This window comes from Gopherus flavomarginatus, chromosome 2, assembly GCF_025201925.1.
Source record: "Gopherus flavomarginatus isolate rGopFla2 chromosome 2, rGopFla2.mat.asm, whole genome shotgun sequence".
NCBI classification, from domain to species: Eukaryota; Metazoa; Chordata; order Testudines; family Testudinidae; genus Gopherus; species Gopherus flavomarginatus.
In genome coordinates, this window is record NC_066618.1 from 28,989,377 (window position 1) to 29,007,226 (window position 17,850).

The window sequence follows — 17,850 nt, forward strand, 5'->3', positions numbered from 1 at the left end:
TTCCTGTGGTTGGAAAATTAGTAGTACTTGTACAGATTACTTGATTGGAAACTGGTAAAGAAGATATGTGCTCATGCTACATGTCATCCTGCTGTCCGGTTTAGAGAGACATCGTCTTCAGAGCACAGTGAGCAGCTAGCATGGCAATCCAGCCTGGAGGGGATAGAAACAGATGTTTTTTGGAAAGAGCTAGGTTTAGAATGATGGGAGAACCCATAGTTGAATCCTTATGTACACTACAACTATGAAAATGTTGTAGGTGTTAATTTCTTTGTTATGCAAGCAAACCATGCAATATATAGAATGACTGTGGAAAATGCAGCTATCTCCCCAAAACTCTTCTGTAGGTAAATGGAAATCCTAGTCTCCTCTTTGGCTTAAATGCACTTTGTGTTCTCAAAAAAAAAGCTCTCCAAATTGTATTTTAGAAATACTAAAAGAAGTAGCTTCAGTAATAGAAAAAAATTACTTTCATTGTTTGAACTGATTAACACTGTTTTTATATATGGTAGTGTTCTTTCTGTTTATTTTGGTTCTAAAATAAGCTGACTTTCCAGCTCAAATAAACTATAGCATGAGAAAAGTTGAACTTCATTTAAATGGATCTTTAGAATTCCAAAACTTTAATAAGGTGCTATAGACTTCTGACCGTGCATATGAGTCCTATTTAAGTGTGTTAATTTTCCCCATAAATTGTTAGCTGTCCTTAAAATATATGTATGTTGCTTATGCTTTTTGGCAACATTTATGAATGTTAAAATACACAAATGCTTTTTTATATTGCAGGAAGATATAGAAGCAGAGTCTACTTTTTCATTAAATCTGAACTTCAGCAGTAAACGAACAAAATTTAAAATTACCACATCAATGCAGAAAGACACACCACAGGCAAGTATTTTTCAATATCTATAAAAGTCAACAGTTTAATAAAAGTGTTATTTAAAACTGACTTCATCTAAATTAATGCAAGTCTGGTGTAAACAGATGCAAGTGTATCTACAAAGGGGTTTAAACAAAATCCATTAAAAATATATTAATTAAACCAGGGCAAGGTTTGTGTGGACATGAGGCTTTACCGAGGAAAAGAAGGATGACGGGGGCTGGCAGAAGAGCTTGGGGCAGAAAATGTGAAGGGAGGGGAAACTCTCCTTTTGTCCCTTGTGGAACTGACTGTCCTTTCATCAGCACTTTGTGGCCAGAGGACCACTTACTATTGGGGGAAAAAACTAATTTGGAATCCCAATTTATTATTTTCATTACAAACTGAAAGTCTAACATGGTTATTGCAAAGGGAAGCTGGGTTCATGGACAATGGGAGAAGAGAGGTGAGATTCTGAGTCCCAGGACCAAAGAAGGAAAGAGAATTTTTTTAAAAAATTCAAGTATCAATAAAATATTTTTAAGGTAATGTTTAAAAAAAAAAAAGTCAGTATAAACTTTCCCCTGTTGTTGCTTTTTCTTTACTAAGGACTGTGTTTTCTGGTGGAAACAATTACCCTAGAAGTTGAATTTAGAATCATGAGCCATGTTCTGATATGAATAAGTTCCCAGAAGATGTGCATTAGTAAGCTATAAGTGCACTTCTCAGGTGGTTGTTTGAAAGTGTTCATGTCTCACAGTCCACCTAAAGCAAGCACCGTTAGCCCATTAATACACTCCATGATGTGTTTTATTTCCTTAACAATGATCAGAGAGGTAGCTGTGTTAGTCTGGATCTGTAAAAGTGGCAAAGAGTCCTATGGCACCTTATAAACTAACAAATGTATTGGAGCATGAGCTTTCGTATTCACCCATGAAAGCTCATGCTCCAATACGTTTGTTAGCCTATAGCAGGGGTTGGCAACCTATGGCATGCGTGCCAAAGACGGCACGCGAACCAGTTTTTAATGGCACGCGGCTGCCTGCTGGGACTCCGCGTGCCATTAAAAATCCTGCCCGACGCGGCAAGCCACAGGGTCCGCGGTCCCAGGCTGGAGCACCGGGCTGAGTGCAGCAAGCCACCGGCCCCTCTCCCGCCTTCTCCCCTCCCCTGGAGCCCTGCCGTCGTGCGTGCAGAGCTCTGGGGGCCGGGGCTGCGCGCTCCCACGGGGCAGCATTGGCTCCGCAGGGAGGGAAAGACGCTGCCTGCTCACCCGGAGCCCTGCCGCTGCGCGCACAGCGCTCTGAGAGGCGGGGCTGTGCGCTCCCGCAGGGTAGTGTATCTGGCTCTGCTTGGAGCCTCAAGGTAAGGGGTCTAAGTCTGGGGGAGGGGGTGGATAAGGGGTGGGGGCAGTCAGGGCAGGGAGTAGGGTGGGTTGGATAGGGGGTGGGATCCTGGGGGTGTGTGTGGCTAGGGGCGGGAGTCTCTGGAGAGCAGAAGTCAGGGAGCGGGGGGTGGGTGGGTGAGGCATGGGAGTTCTGGGGTGTGTTAGGGGTCAGGACAGTCAGGGGACAGGGAGCAGAGAGAGTCCTAGGGGGCAGTTAGGGTGAGGGGTCTCTGGAGGGTGTGGTCAGGGGGCAAGGACCTGGGAGGGTTGGATGAGTCTGAAGTTCAGGGTAGGGGGCAATCAGGAGGCAGCGGTGTGGAGAGGGGTTATGGCAGGCAGGGAGCAGGGAGAGGGTTGTATGGGTCGGAAGTTCTGGGGTCCTGTCAGGGGGCGGGGAGCGGTTTGATGGTGCATGGCAGTCCCAGGAATCTGCCTGGGCTTGGGGATGTGGATAAGGATTGGGGCAGTCAGGGGACAGGTAGAGGGTAGGGTCCTGGGGGGCAGTCAGGGGGCAAGGAGCAGGGAGGCTTAGATAGTGGATGGGGTTCTGGGGGGCATTTAGGGGCAGGGGTCCCAGGAGGGAGTAGTCAGGGGACAAGGAGCAAGGGGGTTGGAGGTTCTTTGGGGGGCAGTCACCCAGCCCTCTGCCCTGAGTCCTGACCCCCTGCCCTCCCCCCCCACACACACACCCAGCCCTCTGCCCTGAGTCTCGCTCCCCCACCCCCACACGCACCCCAGGCCCCTGCCCTTGGCCCTGTACCTCCCTCATACACACCCAGACCTCTGCTTGACTCCTTCATCTCCCCCCACAACCCCAGCCCTGACTTTGGCACCCCCACACATACCCAGTCCCCCCTCTGCCCTGACACCTGCACCCCCCACATCCCCAGCCCCCCACACCTGATGCACCCCCTACATCTCCACCCTCACCCTGAGCACCAAATGGGAGCTCCTGCACCCGCCCCCCCCGACATTCTAACCTGCACCCCTCGCATTATGTGGAAGCTGCCCAGGTAAGTGCCCTGCACCCAAATCTCCTGCCCCAACTCTGAGCCCCTTCCCTCATTCTAGCTCCTGGCCAGACCCTTCACCCCTAGAGCTGTGCTCAGTGCACTCCCACTCTCAGCTCAGTGCATAGAGAGGAAGAGAATGGGCCAGAACCAGGGAGAAGGTAGGTACCCACTGTATGTGGGCAGGGCCGGGACCCCTGACTGACAACGGGGTGAGCGAGTCCGGCAGCCAGGATCCCGGCTGGCAGGAGCTGGCGAATGGAATCCCTGAGTGGCAGTGCACTGAGCCACTCAGCCCACTGCTGGTCTGGGGTCCCAGCAGCTGGCCCCGCACAGCCCGCTGCCAGACCCTTGCCAGCCGGGGTCCCGGCTGCAGGCCCCGCTCAGCCCACTGCTGGCCTAGGTGAACAGAACCCCAGACCAGCAGTGGGCTGAGCGGGCTGGCGGTGTAAGATCAACATTTTAATTTAATTTTAAATGAAGCTTCTTAAACATTTTGAAAACCTTGTTTATTTTACAATACAACAAGAGTTTAGTTATATAATATATAGACTTAGAGAGAGAGACCTTCTAAAAAATATTAAAATGTATTACCGGCACACAAAACCTTAAATTAGAGTGAATAAATGAAGACTCGGCACACCACTTGTGAAAGGTTGCCGACCCCGGTCTATAAGGTGCCGCAGAAATCTTTTCTGCGTTAGCTAATTCAGATACTGCTAATAAAAATATCTAGCCTTATGCAAGAGCCATGTTATTCCCTAGACTCAAATATTGTATATACCCAGATAGTGTTGACAAACCAAAAAGGCTCACCTCTTTGATTCTTCTGAGAAAACTTGCTAATTAACATTCTCCAAAGTCCATCAGTTGCCACAATTATTGTCCTTACTTACAGATGGAAAAGGGAGATGGTTTGTCTAGAATATATCAGTAGGTCTTTGTGATCTTCAGTCAATCCATAACTTGACTAGAGCTAAATTTTAAATTCACCAATAATAGATAGACAAGAGGCACTTAATGAAACCTATCCGTATTATCTAGTCATAATTCAAGACATTTGTTAATTGTGGAAGGTTTTTGTCTTTTGAAGAACTTGGAACTAAAGTATGAATTCTATGCTAATGTTTTTCCGTTTCTCAACTACTGGAGTGTATCTATATCTCTTATATTAATGAAAGAAATCTATAGTTATTCAGAGTAATACTGTAACGTGTTTGTTGTTGTTTAATACCTTTAACTTGTTTGTCTTCATTAAAGGTAGCATTCACTACTTGGAATGCAGTATATTACAATAAATGGTAGGATATGTGGCTTTGTTAGAAAGAACAAACCCAAGAAATTGTGAAATCTCTGCTATTTTGAGTTCTGTATACACCTCTACCCCAATATAACGCTGCCCTTGGGAGCCAAAAAATCTTACTGCATTATAGGTGAAACCACGTTATATCGAACTTGCTTTGACCTGCCAGAGTGCAGCTTTTCTCTCTCTCTCTCTCTCTCTCTCTTTTCCCCCTCTCCCCCCCGGGAGGACTGCTTTACCGCGTTATATCCAAATTTGTCTTATATCGGGTCGCATTATATCAGGGTACAGGTGTAAAATCAAATTTGATGTTGTGAGCATGAGGATACACTTAGCTCTGATTTTAGCATTCCATATCCACTAAGGCAGAGATTTTATGTTAGTGCTTTTTAAACAAAAATATCTTAGAGCCTAGTCACAGCCCTGAAAGGATTACTCAGTTTGGCCCTTTTAAAATCATCAGAACTCAGAAACCTGTGTCAGAATGTCTTTCCTTACCTTTACTACTGCTAGAAAAGGGAGATAATATGGACTCACACTGAAGATTTCAAACGTGCTTATTTTTATCATACTGAATGTTTCAAAACCATTCTTGAAACTATCTAAACTACAGAACTGTGAAGAATGGGTTTCACTAACTTAAACTGAAGCACCAAGAATTCAGTGGGTCTATGGATGCAGAATCTAATCCCTCTGCTCCTTGTCACAGAATTGTACTCCAGAATGTAAACTTTATTTTTTTTTAAATTGCTTTTGACCCTTATGGCTCTGAAGATTAAGCTTGAAATTGTGAGCTAGGTGTGAACTAGTATACTGTGTGATGTTGTCTTGAGTGAACAGTGTGGAACAGTAGTTCTTCTTCGAGTGATTGCTCATATCCATTCCAGTTAGGTGTGTGCGCGCCGCGTGCACATTCGTCGGAGAAACTTTTACCCTAGCAACCCAGGCGGGTCGGCTGGGCACCCCCTGGAGTGGCACCACTATGGCGCCCAATATATATCCCAGCCGACCCGGCCACCCTTCAGTTCCTTCTTACCGCCCGTGTCGGTCGTTGGAACTGTGGAGTGCGGCTTCGCTGACCTCCACATTCCCTAGCAGCTCATTTTGCTATCGTTGTATATAGTAGTTATAGTTAATTGTTGTGTGTGTATATATATATATATATATATATATATAATTATTTAGTCAGTTAGTTAGTTAGTGTTAATAGTGTAGTTATTAGTTATAGTTTGAGGGGATCGGGGACCCCCCCCCCCGGTTCCCCGCACCGGGAGCCGGAGCTCATGCCCGGCTCATCGGGTTTCAAGCAGTGCTCGGCTTGTCATAAGCCTATGCCAGTTGGAGACCCCCATGACTCCTGCTTGAAGTGCCTCGGGGAGTCGCACTTATCGGCTAAGTGCTCAATCTGCAAGTCTTTCAAGCCGAGAACCAAGAAGGAGCGAGACATTAGATTAAGACAGCTCCTTATGGAAGCGGCCCTGACACCTCCACCCTCGGCACCGAGCACAAGTCAGCTGGTAAGCAAGGGCACCGCCACGGCACCGAGCGCTGCCACCAAGGACTCACGGCACCGGCCTCTGCCAGCGCTGAAACCGACTCCGAGCCGCTCCCTCTCCCCGAGGTTGAAGACGGCGAAGGCGCAGATCATCCCGCCAGCAGCTGCCTCGCAGTCAGAGCCTGCGCCAAAGACGGACCGCCCAGCACCGATACCTGCCGCGGCACCGTCTAAGCCGGTACCGTTGACTCCGACCCCACAAGGGCCGTCGAGTCCGGCACCTGGCGGCTCCCTGGTGCCCACCGCACTAGAGCCTGCTTCGCCATCTACTCCGGAGACGTTTGCCGCAGCGAGGGATCTGATCGCGATCACCGATGCGCCACCGCCCTTACCCCCAGCACCGCCGGTGCGGGTACTACACTCAATGGGCAAACCGACCCTGACCAGACCAGCTTCGGTCAGCGTAGCAGACCGGCACTGCTCCAGATCGCGGTCCCGCGGACGCTCTGCATCGAGGCGTCGCTCATACTCTAGACGGCGATATCGGTCTCGGCACTGGTCAGACTCCCGGCACCGATCACTCAGCACCGGTCAGGCTCCCGGCACCGATCACCTCGGCACCGGTCAGGCTCCCGGCACTGGTCGACATCTCTGGCGTCAACCCAGTACTCGCGGTACCGCTCCAGCTCACGGCACCGCGGTGGGTGCTGCACCTCCAGGAGCAGATCGAGACAGAGGGACTCGAGATCTCGGTCGACCTCCCGGCACCGAGCCGGTCGCAGGTCCCGGTCTCACTCTCAGCATCGTCACCAATACCGACACCGGTCACCACAACCCAGAGGTGTAAGGTCTGTCGGAACCTCGGCCTCAACTTTCGCTGCTCCACCATGGCCGTCTAGAGGCACGTCGGCATCCTCCCAGGCGAGTAGCTACTACGAACGGGACCAGGATCCCGAAGTACCGCTGGGAGTGTTCCAGAACCCTCGCCCGCAGGACGTGGGTTCCCAACAGTGGGGTTTTTGGACACCCTGGGCATATCATCAGACCCAGGGTGGCCCTGTGCCCCAGACCCGTTCTGCCACCTCAGAACATCGAGTACCAGAGGCCACTGTTTCCCGCCCCCCCGTGGTTGAGTCGGATAAACAGCCGCCACCAGACTCCCCGGGTCAACTGGAGCAGGAACCAGTCCAGGAGCAGGAGACCGCACAGGATGCCCTCATCCTCGGAGTATCCTCCTCCTCCTCCTCGCCAGATGAGGCCGTGGCTGGGTCTTCAGCGTCAGGGCCCCCACCGATAGACCTCAAGGCCCACCAGGACCTCCTCCGTAGAGTGGCCCTTAACATCAGCCTACCTGTGGAGGAGGTCCCAGAGGTTGAGGACCCGGTAGTGAGCATCCTCTCTGCGGACGCACCTACCCGAGTAGCCCTCCTATTCATCAAGATTATCCCGTCCACCGCCGATAACCTTTGGCAATCGCCAGCCTCCATCCCGCTGACAGCTAAGGGAGTGGAAAGGAAGTACATGGTACCCTCTCGGGGGTACGAGTACCTATACGTCCACCCTCCTCCCTAGTTGTCCAGTCTGTCAACGACAGGGAACGGCACGGCCAACAGGCACCGGCCCCCAAAGCCAAGGAAGCTAGGTGAATGGACCTCATGGGTCGCAAGGTGTACTCAGCTGGGGCCTTGCAACTCCGTGTGGCCAACCAACAGGCCCTACTGGGCCGTTATAACTATAATATATGGGCGGAGGTGGGTAAGTTCTCCGAGCTTCTACCTCAGGACTCACGCCCGGAATTTAATGCATTCCTGGAGGAGGGTAAAAAGGTGGCCAGGACCTCTCTACAGGCCTCCCTCGACGCGGCCGACTCGGCAGCCAGAACCTTGGCCTCGGGAATCACCATGAGGCGCATTTCCTGGCTTCAGGCCTCCACCCTACCCCCGGAACTACAATATACCGTCCAGGACTTACCCTTTGACGGGAAGGGTTTGTTCTCGGACAAAACGGACTCCAAATTGCAAAACCTGAAGGACAATCAAGTCATCATACGCTCGCTGGGGATGCATACACCTTCCACCCAGCGTAGACCCTTCAGGCCCCAAGCACGACGCCCATACTTCCCACCCCGTCAGAGGCAGGACTTCAGTAGACGGCGTGGCCGGATGGACCGCAGACGCCAGTCCAGCTCCCAGGGAGGCCAAAACCAAGGGCCCTCCAAGGCACCACCGGGCTCCAAGTCCGGCTTTTGAAGGTGCGCCCGGGGACGGCGTACCAGCCTCAAGACAGGATCCTTCCCCTACCTTCTCCAACCGCCTCTCCCACTTCCTCCCGGTGTGGTCCCAGTTAACTTCAGACCGTTGGGTGCTACGCACAGTGAAGCAAGGATACCACCTACAATTTGCTTCCTCTCCCCCTTCCCGCCCCCCTTCCCAGTCCCTCTTCAGGGACCCCTCTCACGAGCAAACCCTTCTGCAGGAGGTTCGTTCTCTCCTCGCAGCAGGAGCTATAGAGGAAGTACCTCTAGACGAGAGAGGCAAGGGGTTCTACTCCCGATATTTTCTGATCCCCAAGTCCAAGGGAGGTCTCAGACCCATCCTAGACCTGCGGGGCCTCAAAAAATGGATGCTCAAGTTGAAGTTCCGCATGATCTCCCTGGGAACCATTATCCCATCCCTGGATCCTGGAAACTGGTATGCCGCTCTCGACATGAAGGACGCGTACTTCCATATTGCCATCTTTCCACCGCACAGGAAGTACCTTCGCTTCACGGTCAGACATCAGCACTTCCAATTCGCAGTCCTACCCTTCGGCCTCTCCACGGCCCCGAGGGTGCTTACCAAGTGCATGGCCGTTGTGTCCGCCCACCTCCGTCGGCGGAAAATCCACGTGTTTCCGTACCTCGACGACTGGCTCCTAAAGGGGTCCTCCCAGTCGCAGGTGCGGCAACATGTTGAGGTGGTTACGGACCTCTTCTCCCAGCTAGGCCTGCTTCTCAGTGCCGAGAAATCCAGCCTGGTCCCCACACAGAGGTTGGACTTCATAGGCGCGACCCTAGACTCTACTCAAGCCAGGGCTTGCTTACCTCAGCCCCGCTTCCAGACTACCGTCTTGCTTATATGGAGCTTGCAGGCCTCTACAATCACCTCAGCTCGCACCTGCCTCACATTACTGGGGCATATGGCCGCATGTACTTACGTGACGAAGTATGCCGGGCTCCGAATGAGGCCCTTCCAAACGTGGCTTCATTTGGTATTCCGCCCGGGCAGGGACCACCTAGATGTATTGGTGACGGTCCCCTCTGACCCTCTCCGCTCCCTCGACTGGTGGCTGATCCCATCCCTAGTATGCGCGGGGATGCCGTTCCATCCACAGCCACCGTCGATGACTCTAACAACCGATGCATCATCCCTGGGGTGGGGGTCCACCTAGAGCACCTACGTACCCAGGGCCTCTGGTCGTCCCAAGAGCTGTCACTCCACATAAATGTCCGGGAGTTGAGGGCAGTCCGCCTCGCCTGTCAGGCGTTTCAACGACGTCTGCACGGCCATTGTGTTTCCGTACTCACGGACAACACAACGGCCATGTACTACAACAACAAACGGGGGAACCCGTTCGTCTCCCCTATGCCAGGAAGCTATTCGACTCTGGGACTTCTGCATAGCCCAGTCGATAGATCTGGTGGCATCCTTCCTCCCAGGGGCCAGGAACACACTGGCGGACAGACTCAGCTGATCCTTTCTATGCCACGAATGGTCGATCAGACCGGATGTCATTCATTCCATCTTCCAGAGGTGGGGATTTCCCCGCATAGACCTCTTCGCAACCAAGTCCAACAGGAAGTGCCAGGAGTTTTGCTCCTTTCAGGGTCTCTCTCCCGGGTCGATCACGGACGCATTCCTCCTGCCATGGACCCACCACCTATTGTATGCCTTCCCTCCGTTCCCTCTGGTGCACAAAGTCCTGTTGAAACTACGCAGGGACAAAGCGCATCTAATCCTGATCGCACCTGCGTGGCCCAGACAGCACTGGTTCACCGCCTTGCTGGACCTGTCTGTGGACCCTCCAATCCCACTCCCTCTCCACCCAGACCTGATCACACAGGATCATGGCAGGCTCCGTCACCCAAACCTACGAGCCCTACACCTCACGGCGTGGCTCCTGCATGGCTGAACGCGGCGGAGTTCAGCTGCTCTGCACCGGTCCAGCATATCCTCCTTAACAGTAGGAAGCCTTCCACTTGCTCAAAGTACAAGGCCAAGTGGAAGCGCTTCTCTTGCTGGTGTGCTACTCAGGGGGTGAACCCTACGCAGGCCCCGATTCCCACGGTCCTAGACGACCTCTGGTACCTTAAGCAGCAGGGCCTGGCGACATCCTCCTTAAAGGTGCACTTAGCGGCCATATCCGCCTTTCGACCAGGAGAGGGTGGCCGCTCCGTATTCTCCCACCCCCTAGTCGCTAGATTTGTTAAAGGCCTGGAGCGTCTCTACCCCCCCGCACGCTGCCCTGCTCCTACCTGGGACCTTAACTTAGTCCTAAACAGGCTCACACTCCCACCATTTGAGCCACTGGCGACTTGCTCGCTCACGTACCTGTCATGGAAGACGGCCTTCTTGGTGGCCATTACATCGGCCAGACGGGTCTCCGAGCTAAGAGCTCTCACAGTGGACCCACCCTACACCGTCTTCCATAAGGACAAAGTACACCTGCGACCCCACCCGGCGTTCCTCCGTAAGGTTGGGTCTGCCTTCCATACCAACCAGGACATCTTCCTCCCGGTCTTCTTTCCGAAGCCCCACTCTTCTCGGAGGGACCAACAGCTACACTCCTTAGATGTACGCAGAGCGCTCGCTTTCTACATTGAGCAACAAAGCCGTTCCGGAAGTCTCCTCAGCTGTTTGTGGCGGTCGCAGAACGGATGAGGGGTCTACCAATCTCCTCTCAGAGGATTTCCTCCTGGGTGACTGCATGCATTCGCGCATGCTACGATCTAGCTCGTGTCCCCTCTGGCCACCTCACGGCACATTCCACGAGAGCTCAGGCGTCGTCGGCAGCCTTCCTGTCACACGTGCCTATCCAGGAGATACGCCGTGCAGCGACCTGGTCATCGGTCCGCACATTCACCGCACACTATGCACTAGTCCGACAATCAAGAGATGATGCGGCCTTTGGCGTAGCAATTCTAAATACCGCCACATCTCACTCCGACCCCACCGCCTAGGTAAGGCTTAGGAATCACCCAACTGGAATGGATATGAGCAATCACTCGAAGAAGAAAAGACAGTTACTCACCTTTGTAACTGTTGTTCTTCGAGATGTGTTGCTCATATCCATTCCAAACCCACCCTCCTTCCCCACTGTCGGAGTAGCCGGCAAGAAGGAACTGAAGGGGGCCGGGTCGGCGGGGATATATATTGGGCGCCATAGCGGCGCCACTCCAGGGGGCGCCCAGCCGACGCGCCTGGGTTGCTAGGGTAAAAGTTTCTCCGACGAACGTGCACGCGGCGCGCGCACACCTAACTGGAATGGATATGAGCAACACATCTCGAAGAACAACGGTTACAAAGGTAAGTAACCGTCTTTTATGAGAGGTGTGGACTATTCTATTCATTTCAATATGTTTCAACTCTCAAGATAAAAATGTTGGTGTTTTGTAGTGTCTGCTACTTACTTGTCTGCTGATCACTCTTGTAGAAATGTGCAGCTAATGTGTTTATCCCACAATTTCAGTTTGATTTCCACACCTCCTAAAATGTCCAAAGATCTAAGAGTTCCAGCATATCTTTTTCCCTTGCTAACTTCTGCTGTTATTGCATTGTTAATACAGAAATCTAAGACACACTGGAAATAGATAATACAGAAACAATATGCAATTACTATATGTGCTCCAGTATTTATTTTTATATTCCTATTCTTATTTAGTAAAATATATTTTAAAATTTAAATGAAACTGTTACAGAAATCCCAGTCTGCCAGTATAAGAGAATCCACAGACCTTGTTACTGACCCTGTTCAGTTGCCATTTGCTTCTGAGTATATGAAGCTTTGCATGTAGAGCCTTTAGAAAAGCCCATTCAAAGGTTTTGCAAGTAAGTGTGTGTGTGTGTGTGTGTGTGTGTGTGTGTGTGTGTGTGTGTGTGAGAGAACATCCGTACAGGGTCAGAGCAATGGTTTGTGGTGGGGGAGGGATAGCTCAGTGGTTTGAGCATTGGCCTGCTAAAGCAAGGGTTGTGAGTTCAATCCTTGAGGCAGCCATTTAAGGATTTGGGGATTTAGTTGGGGATTGGTCCTGCTTTGAGCAGGAGGTTGGTCTTGATGATCTCCTGAGGTCCCTTCCATCCCTGATATTCTATGATTCATCTAGGCCAGTATCTGTCTCCTGAAAGATGGATGTTGAATTAGAAGAATCCCATCAAAGCCTGAATTGATTGTTACCTTTTCTGTTTAAAGTATACTCAGCTAAAGCAGTAGCAACTTCGTGTTTCCACTCAAGGCCTCTATGTGGTTCATATTTGGGCTTCACTTGCCAGCTTTCAGAGTTTCTATGAAAAATCTTTTATAAAATCATTCTTTAGTAAGACTGCTAGATTCTTCATTTTTTTTGTCATCTCAAGGTTGTTGTTAAAACTTAGCCAGCTACAGGCACATCTGTATTAAAATGGAAATAGGATTACATGTAATTTTGTTTCCTTTACTGAGCATAACATCTTGAAACCATAGTATATTCTTTTTCCCTCTACCAGGATCTTTACCTTTATTCATCTCTAGCTCTCTTGCCTTTTGCATGAAGTCCAGGCCCCATGGCCTCACTTTCAAGATTTATTTCAGCTGTCATGCTCCTTTATATGTGCTCCTTTTCTCCTCCTTTATCCTTCCACTTTAAGCCTTTCTGAAGCTACCCTTGCATTCTTATCCCATTCTCAGATTTTCATCTTCTTCCGTGGCACCTCTTGTGCTTTGAAATTCCCTCATCTCAGACACCAAGCAACTTTCCTTTCATCTTTCAAGAACATCTTCCTCCTGAAAACACACCTCTTTTATTGAGCCTTTTTGCACTGATCTCTTCAGACATCTTCACCACTTCATGATAAACTGTCTTATCTGCCTGAACTAATTAAGGTCCTCCAGGCAGGAGCATCTGTCTTTGTTATATAAAACACTGATCACTTGAATCATAATTTATAGATTCTAATCTGACTGAAACAGTAAGCATTTCTGCCTGTGTATATGGGCGAATAATAAGCTGTTAGTATAGATTGAGAGAGGTTTTTTTAAACAATTCCTCATTAGAGGGCTGGTCTACACTAGGGGGAGAGATCAGTCTAAGATACGCAACTTCAGCTACGTGAATAGCGTAGCTGAAGTCGAAGTATCTTAGATCGAGTTACCTACCGTCCTCACGGCGCGAGATCGACGTCCGCAGCTCCCCCTGTCGACTCTGCTACCACCATTCGCGTTGGTGGAGTTCCGGAGTCGACAGGAGCTCGTTCGGTGATCGATATATCGCGTCTAGATGAGACGCGATATATCGATCCCTGAGAAATCGATTGCTATCCGCCGATACGGCCAGTAGTGAAGACGTACCCAGAGAATGCTAATTCAAAAGGATTTACATTTAAGAAAGGGATTTATAGAATTTTAGGAGAGCTTTATAGTTTTAAAAGTGAGCAAAACTGCAAATACTCAGAGCTATAATTATGTGTTAATATCATGCTTTTTGCAGATCAGGCTGCAGTACCTGTACAATCTGTTCCTGAAGTTAAAATACCAAGCTCCAGAGGGATCTGTTGGTTGTGGGTGTTCCACAAAGTGTTCCAGTAACACACACACAGCAAACCTTCGTAACTTCACATACAATGATAGCACATACAATCCAACAGGATATTAATGTTCAACAGATCAAGACTTTTAAAATGATATCTCACAAGGCATACTTTTTACGAAACATATCATAATTTTATGACAGTGGTGAATATGGGGGTTCCAGGGTGTTGCTTTGAGGTACAGAGTGTCACAAGCAGTCATTGTAAATTACAGCAATCTTGAGGCAGCCCTAACTGCACAGAGAGACTGGTGTTGCACATTAACTTCACTGAGATCAAGCCAATGCAAAAAGTAAGCTTTATGCTACTTTAGAACACCCCTCTCCCCACCATTCCCACCCCAACTTGCATTTCGTGTGCTGTAATCATAGACAAGAATCTTGCCCAGAAGCACTAAAATTGAGATTTAACTAGCTTTCATTGTTAAAATTTGACTTTTTTTTTTCCTTTAGCAAGGTCAGAAGCATTGTAGGTGTTTTCTGAATGTTTAGTGATCCTAGTGTGTTTGCAGCATCACCATTTTTCCCATATTTCAGGAGATGGAGCAGACCAGAAGTGCTGTAGATGAAGACAGGAAAATGTACCTTCAAGCTGCTATAGTCCGTATCATGAAAGCACGTAAAGTGCTGCGACATAATGCTCTTATTCAGGAGGTAAGAGGAAATGCTGTCAATTATTATGATCTAAATGAAAAGTTATATGATGACTGAGTGCTGTGTTTAATCACAAAACTGAGGCAGTGTATACCTCAGAACTAATATTTTAATAACTGGTAAGAATTTTTCTAAATTGCTTTAGTTCAGAATGTAGGAGTTTTACTTAAGTGGGAATGTTTAGTTGTGGTTATCCTGTCACGGGCATTAATACATGTATAATTTTCACAGGATACCCAACAAGCCCAGAACTCTTATGATGAGGCTGGATTTCATTTTGCTTTATAGCTCAGATTTTAAAAGTGTGTTGAAATTTTAGACTACATCTCAATTTTAAGGGGAGACAAAGTATCTGAATTCTCTAGACTGCATTGATTCTGCCCCTTTTTCTTCATCCCCACCCCCAAGACCGCCCCAGAATGGGCATCTATCCAGAGCTGTACAGCCAGAATTTTCTACAGTCAGTAGTGAACTGGTATATTCAGCTTGAGATCTGAACACCCACCTTCTGAAAATCAGTTCCTTAATGTATCTTAGTTTGAACTCTCCAAAATTGAGAAACCCTGAGTCTTAGCCGCTCTTGAAAACCCTGGCCTAGGTGATCTTTCATCACTTAAAATCACATAATTATACTATATGATAAACCATTTACATCCTATAACAAAATCCAATCATAACCAAGTAATATAGTAAGTAAATCGGTAACCCATTCCATCTCAGTATCTACCTTATTCCTTCTGCACTCCTACCTTGCCTAAAAGACAGGTGAGCCTTGCAGCATACCTAGGTGGTAGTAGATTTAGGCTATTTTGCATCAAGAGAAGAAATGAATTACCAAGTCAAGGGGGTTTTACAGGAAAAAAACTAGTTGGCAGCTCCTTCCCATACATAACTGAAGAGCGCTACTGCTCAGATGCCTGTGCAGATCTCCACTCTGGCAGTGCAGAACAAGGAAGGACGCAGTCTATCAAGATCAGTCCTGGAATATTTAGAGCTTTATAGGCAAAATCAACACTTCAGTTTCCATCCAGAAATTGAATGGCAACCAGTGAAAATCACACGGCAGTGTTGTCACTTATCTTGTTGACACTCCACTCATCAAGTAGTCAGCTGTAGCTTCCAAATAGACTTAGAGTAGACTTTTCAAAAATGCCTTACTGACTTAGGACCATAAGCCCCAATTTCTAAAGGCACTTAAGAGCTAAAGTCACTTTTGAAACTGGGCCTTAGGATCCGAAGTCACTTGGATGCTTCTGAAACTTTTTTCCAAGATGCAGAGCAAATTATGCATAGTGTTTATAGAAGTCTAACAATTAACACTAAGTTGGTGCAGACTAATTTGTTTAGGCAAAGAACAAGTCACACCCATATGATACATGTTCTAAAACTTTAGCTTCTTAATTGTCCAAGTTGAAACGCTTCTTTCCCAGTTCTTGCAACTTTTTTATTTCATGTCAATGTCAGTGCGTTCAGATTTCTTAATATTACCTTCAGTCCCATTACATTTTTCTAGTAAAAATTTTCACTTCTTTGTCTGAGACACTTGTACCTCTTCCTGTAGGTACTAATGGCAGTTCATATGTGGCCACACACCTTCCACCAGGCACCAGATTTTCTGGCTGGCAGCTCAAACAGAAGAGTGGCTCAGTACTCCCACTTTAGCTATCCCAGTGCTTTTAAAGCTTTTTTCCAGTAGCAGCAAGCACAGACTTCCCCAACATTCTCACCCCACTCCCGATTAGGGAATCAAAATTTATAGAGCTCTGAGCCCTGAATGTGATCACCCGTTAAGCTCCTTCCTGTTTCTCCCTACTTTCCCACCATTGTGCAGCAAGTTAAATAAAGCAAGTAAAAGGCCAAGAGGAGCTCCATCTATGAGGAGACCCTCTTAGGACACACAGAAGGGGAATGTTCTACGAGTTTTTCTCAGTATATACACCCTTGCTGTCCCACAGGAAGGGACTTATAGTCCAAACCTGTAGGGGACTCAGCATCCCACCCTACACAAGCCAAGACTCCTCCGGAGACATCTCAGCACAGGGTAGTCAGTCCTCTCTTTCACCTGAGACTCACCATGCCAAAACATCCCCTCACCAGTTAAGGATTTTTCAGACCATCATGCTTCTCAAGAGGCTGAACAATCAGATCAGTGAACAAAGCAAAACTTAGCCTGGAGACTCTAGCTTCCACCATCACTGCAGTCTTTCCAGTAGACTTTCTAATGATTATGGGCCTAACAGATGCTACCTTTCATAGTCCAGTCTAGACCTGTTATCTGGAATTTCCTTTGCCTACAGAAATCATTGCTATCAATACAAAACCTTATCTTTTAATCTGTGTACCCCAAGGTGCTTATGAAGGTATTGTTAGTAGCCAGTTTGAGTAGTTCAGGGCTTCATTTTGTACTAGTGTTTTTAGAGCATAATCCAGGATACCTTGCGGGAAGATTAGGAGGACCCTCTCCATGCTTTTGGCATACAGATATGTGATGATTTAATACCTAGCGCTCTTCATCAGTAGATCTTAAAGTGCTTTGCAAAGGAGGTAACCATCGTTACCCCATTTTACTGTTCAGAGGAATTAATTCCCTTCTTAAAGGATTATTTGTGTAAGAGTTGAAATAGGTACAGAACATCAAATGACCCAGAGGTCTCTGAACCAAAAAGTACTCCACTATGATGTCCACAGGGAGCATACAGTAAGATCCAGACACTGATCTCAACACAACTGTCATCCATCTGTCTTCATCTGCATTTCCTGGGTGTTCTGATTTCATGCTTAGAGGTTACTCCACGTACAAGACTGCATGTGACAAAGTTTCAGGGATTCCTTTTGTGAGCCTGGAATCATTCCCAAAAAAGACATGAAGAGTAAAAACAACATCAGTAGTGATCCGATCCTTCAGTTGGAGAAAACATGAAGCCCTTATGGTGGTAAAATCCTCCCTCAGTTTCCTGACCTTGAATGCCAGTCTTGAAGAATGAGGGCCCTCCACAATATACAAGATCAGAAAAAGTCTTCAGAGCATCAACTTCCCAAAGATGAGTGGCCAGCTGGGCCTCTAGGATTTCTAGGATCACCAGAGGAAGGAGCATGCCTCTGTGGGATATCATGACAACCATATCATAAATAAATCAACAGTGGAGCATACCAGAAGTTCAAGTCAAAGGGCTTGTCTACACTACCCGCCAGATCGGTGGGTAGCAATCGATCCAGCGGGGATTGATTTATCGTGTATAGTATAGACACGATAAATCGACCACTGAATGCTCTCCTGTCGGTTCTGGTACTCCACCAGAACGAGGAGTGCAAGTAGAGTTGAT

The 17,850-nt window shown here is 48.3% G+C and overlaps 1 protein-coding gene across 1 annotated transcript in view; it reads left to right on the forward strand.

Moving 5' to 3' along the window:
- Positions 1-17,850, forward strand: part of LOC127044363 (cullin-2) — a 51,085-nt gene that overhangs the window by 23,295 nt on the left and 9,940 nt on the right. Inside the window, exons 9-10 of the mRNA XM_050939132.1 lie at positions 787-888; positions 14,411-14,527. Coding sequence (XP_050795089.1) covers positions 787-888; positions 14,411-14,527 — 219 coding nt within the window. The remainder of the gene's footprint in view (positions 1-786; positions 889-14,410; positions 14,528-17,850) is intronic.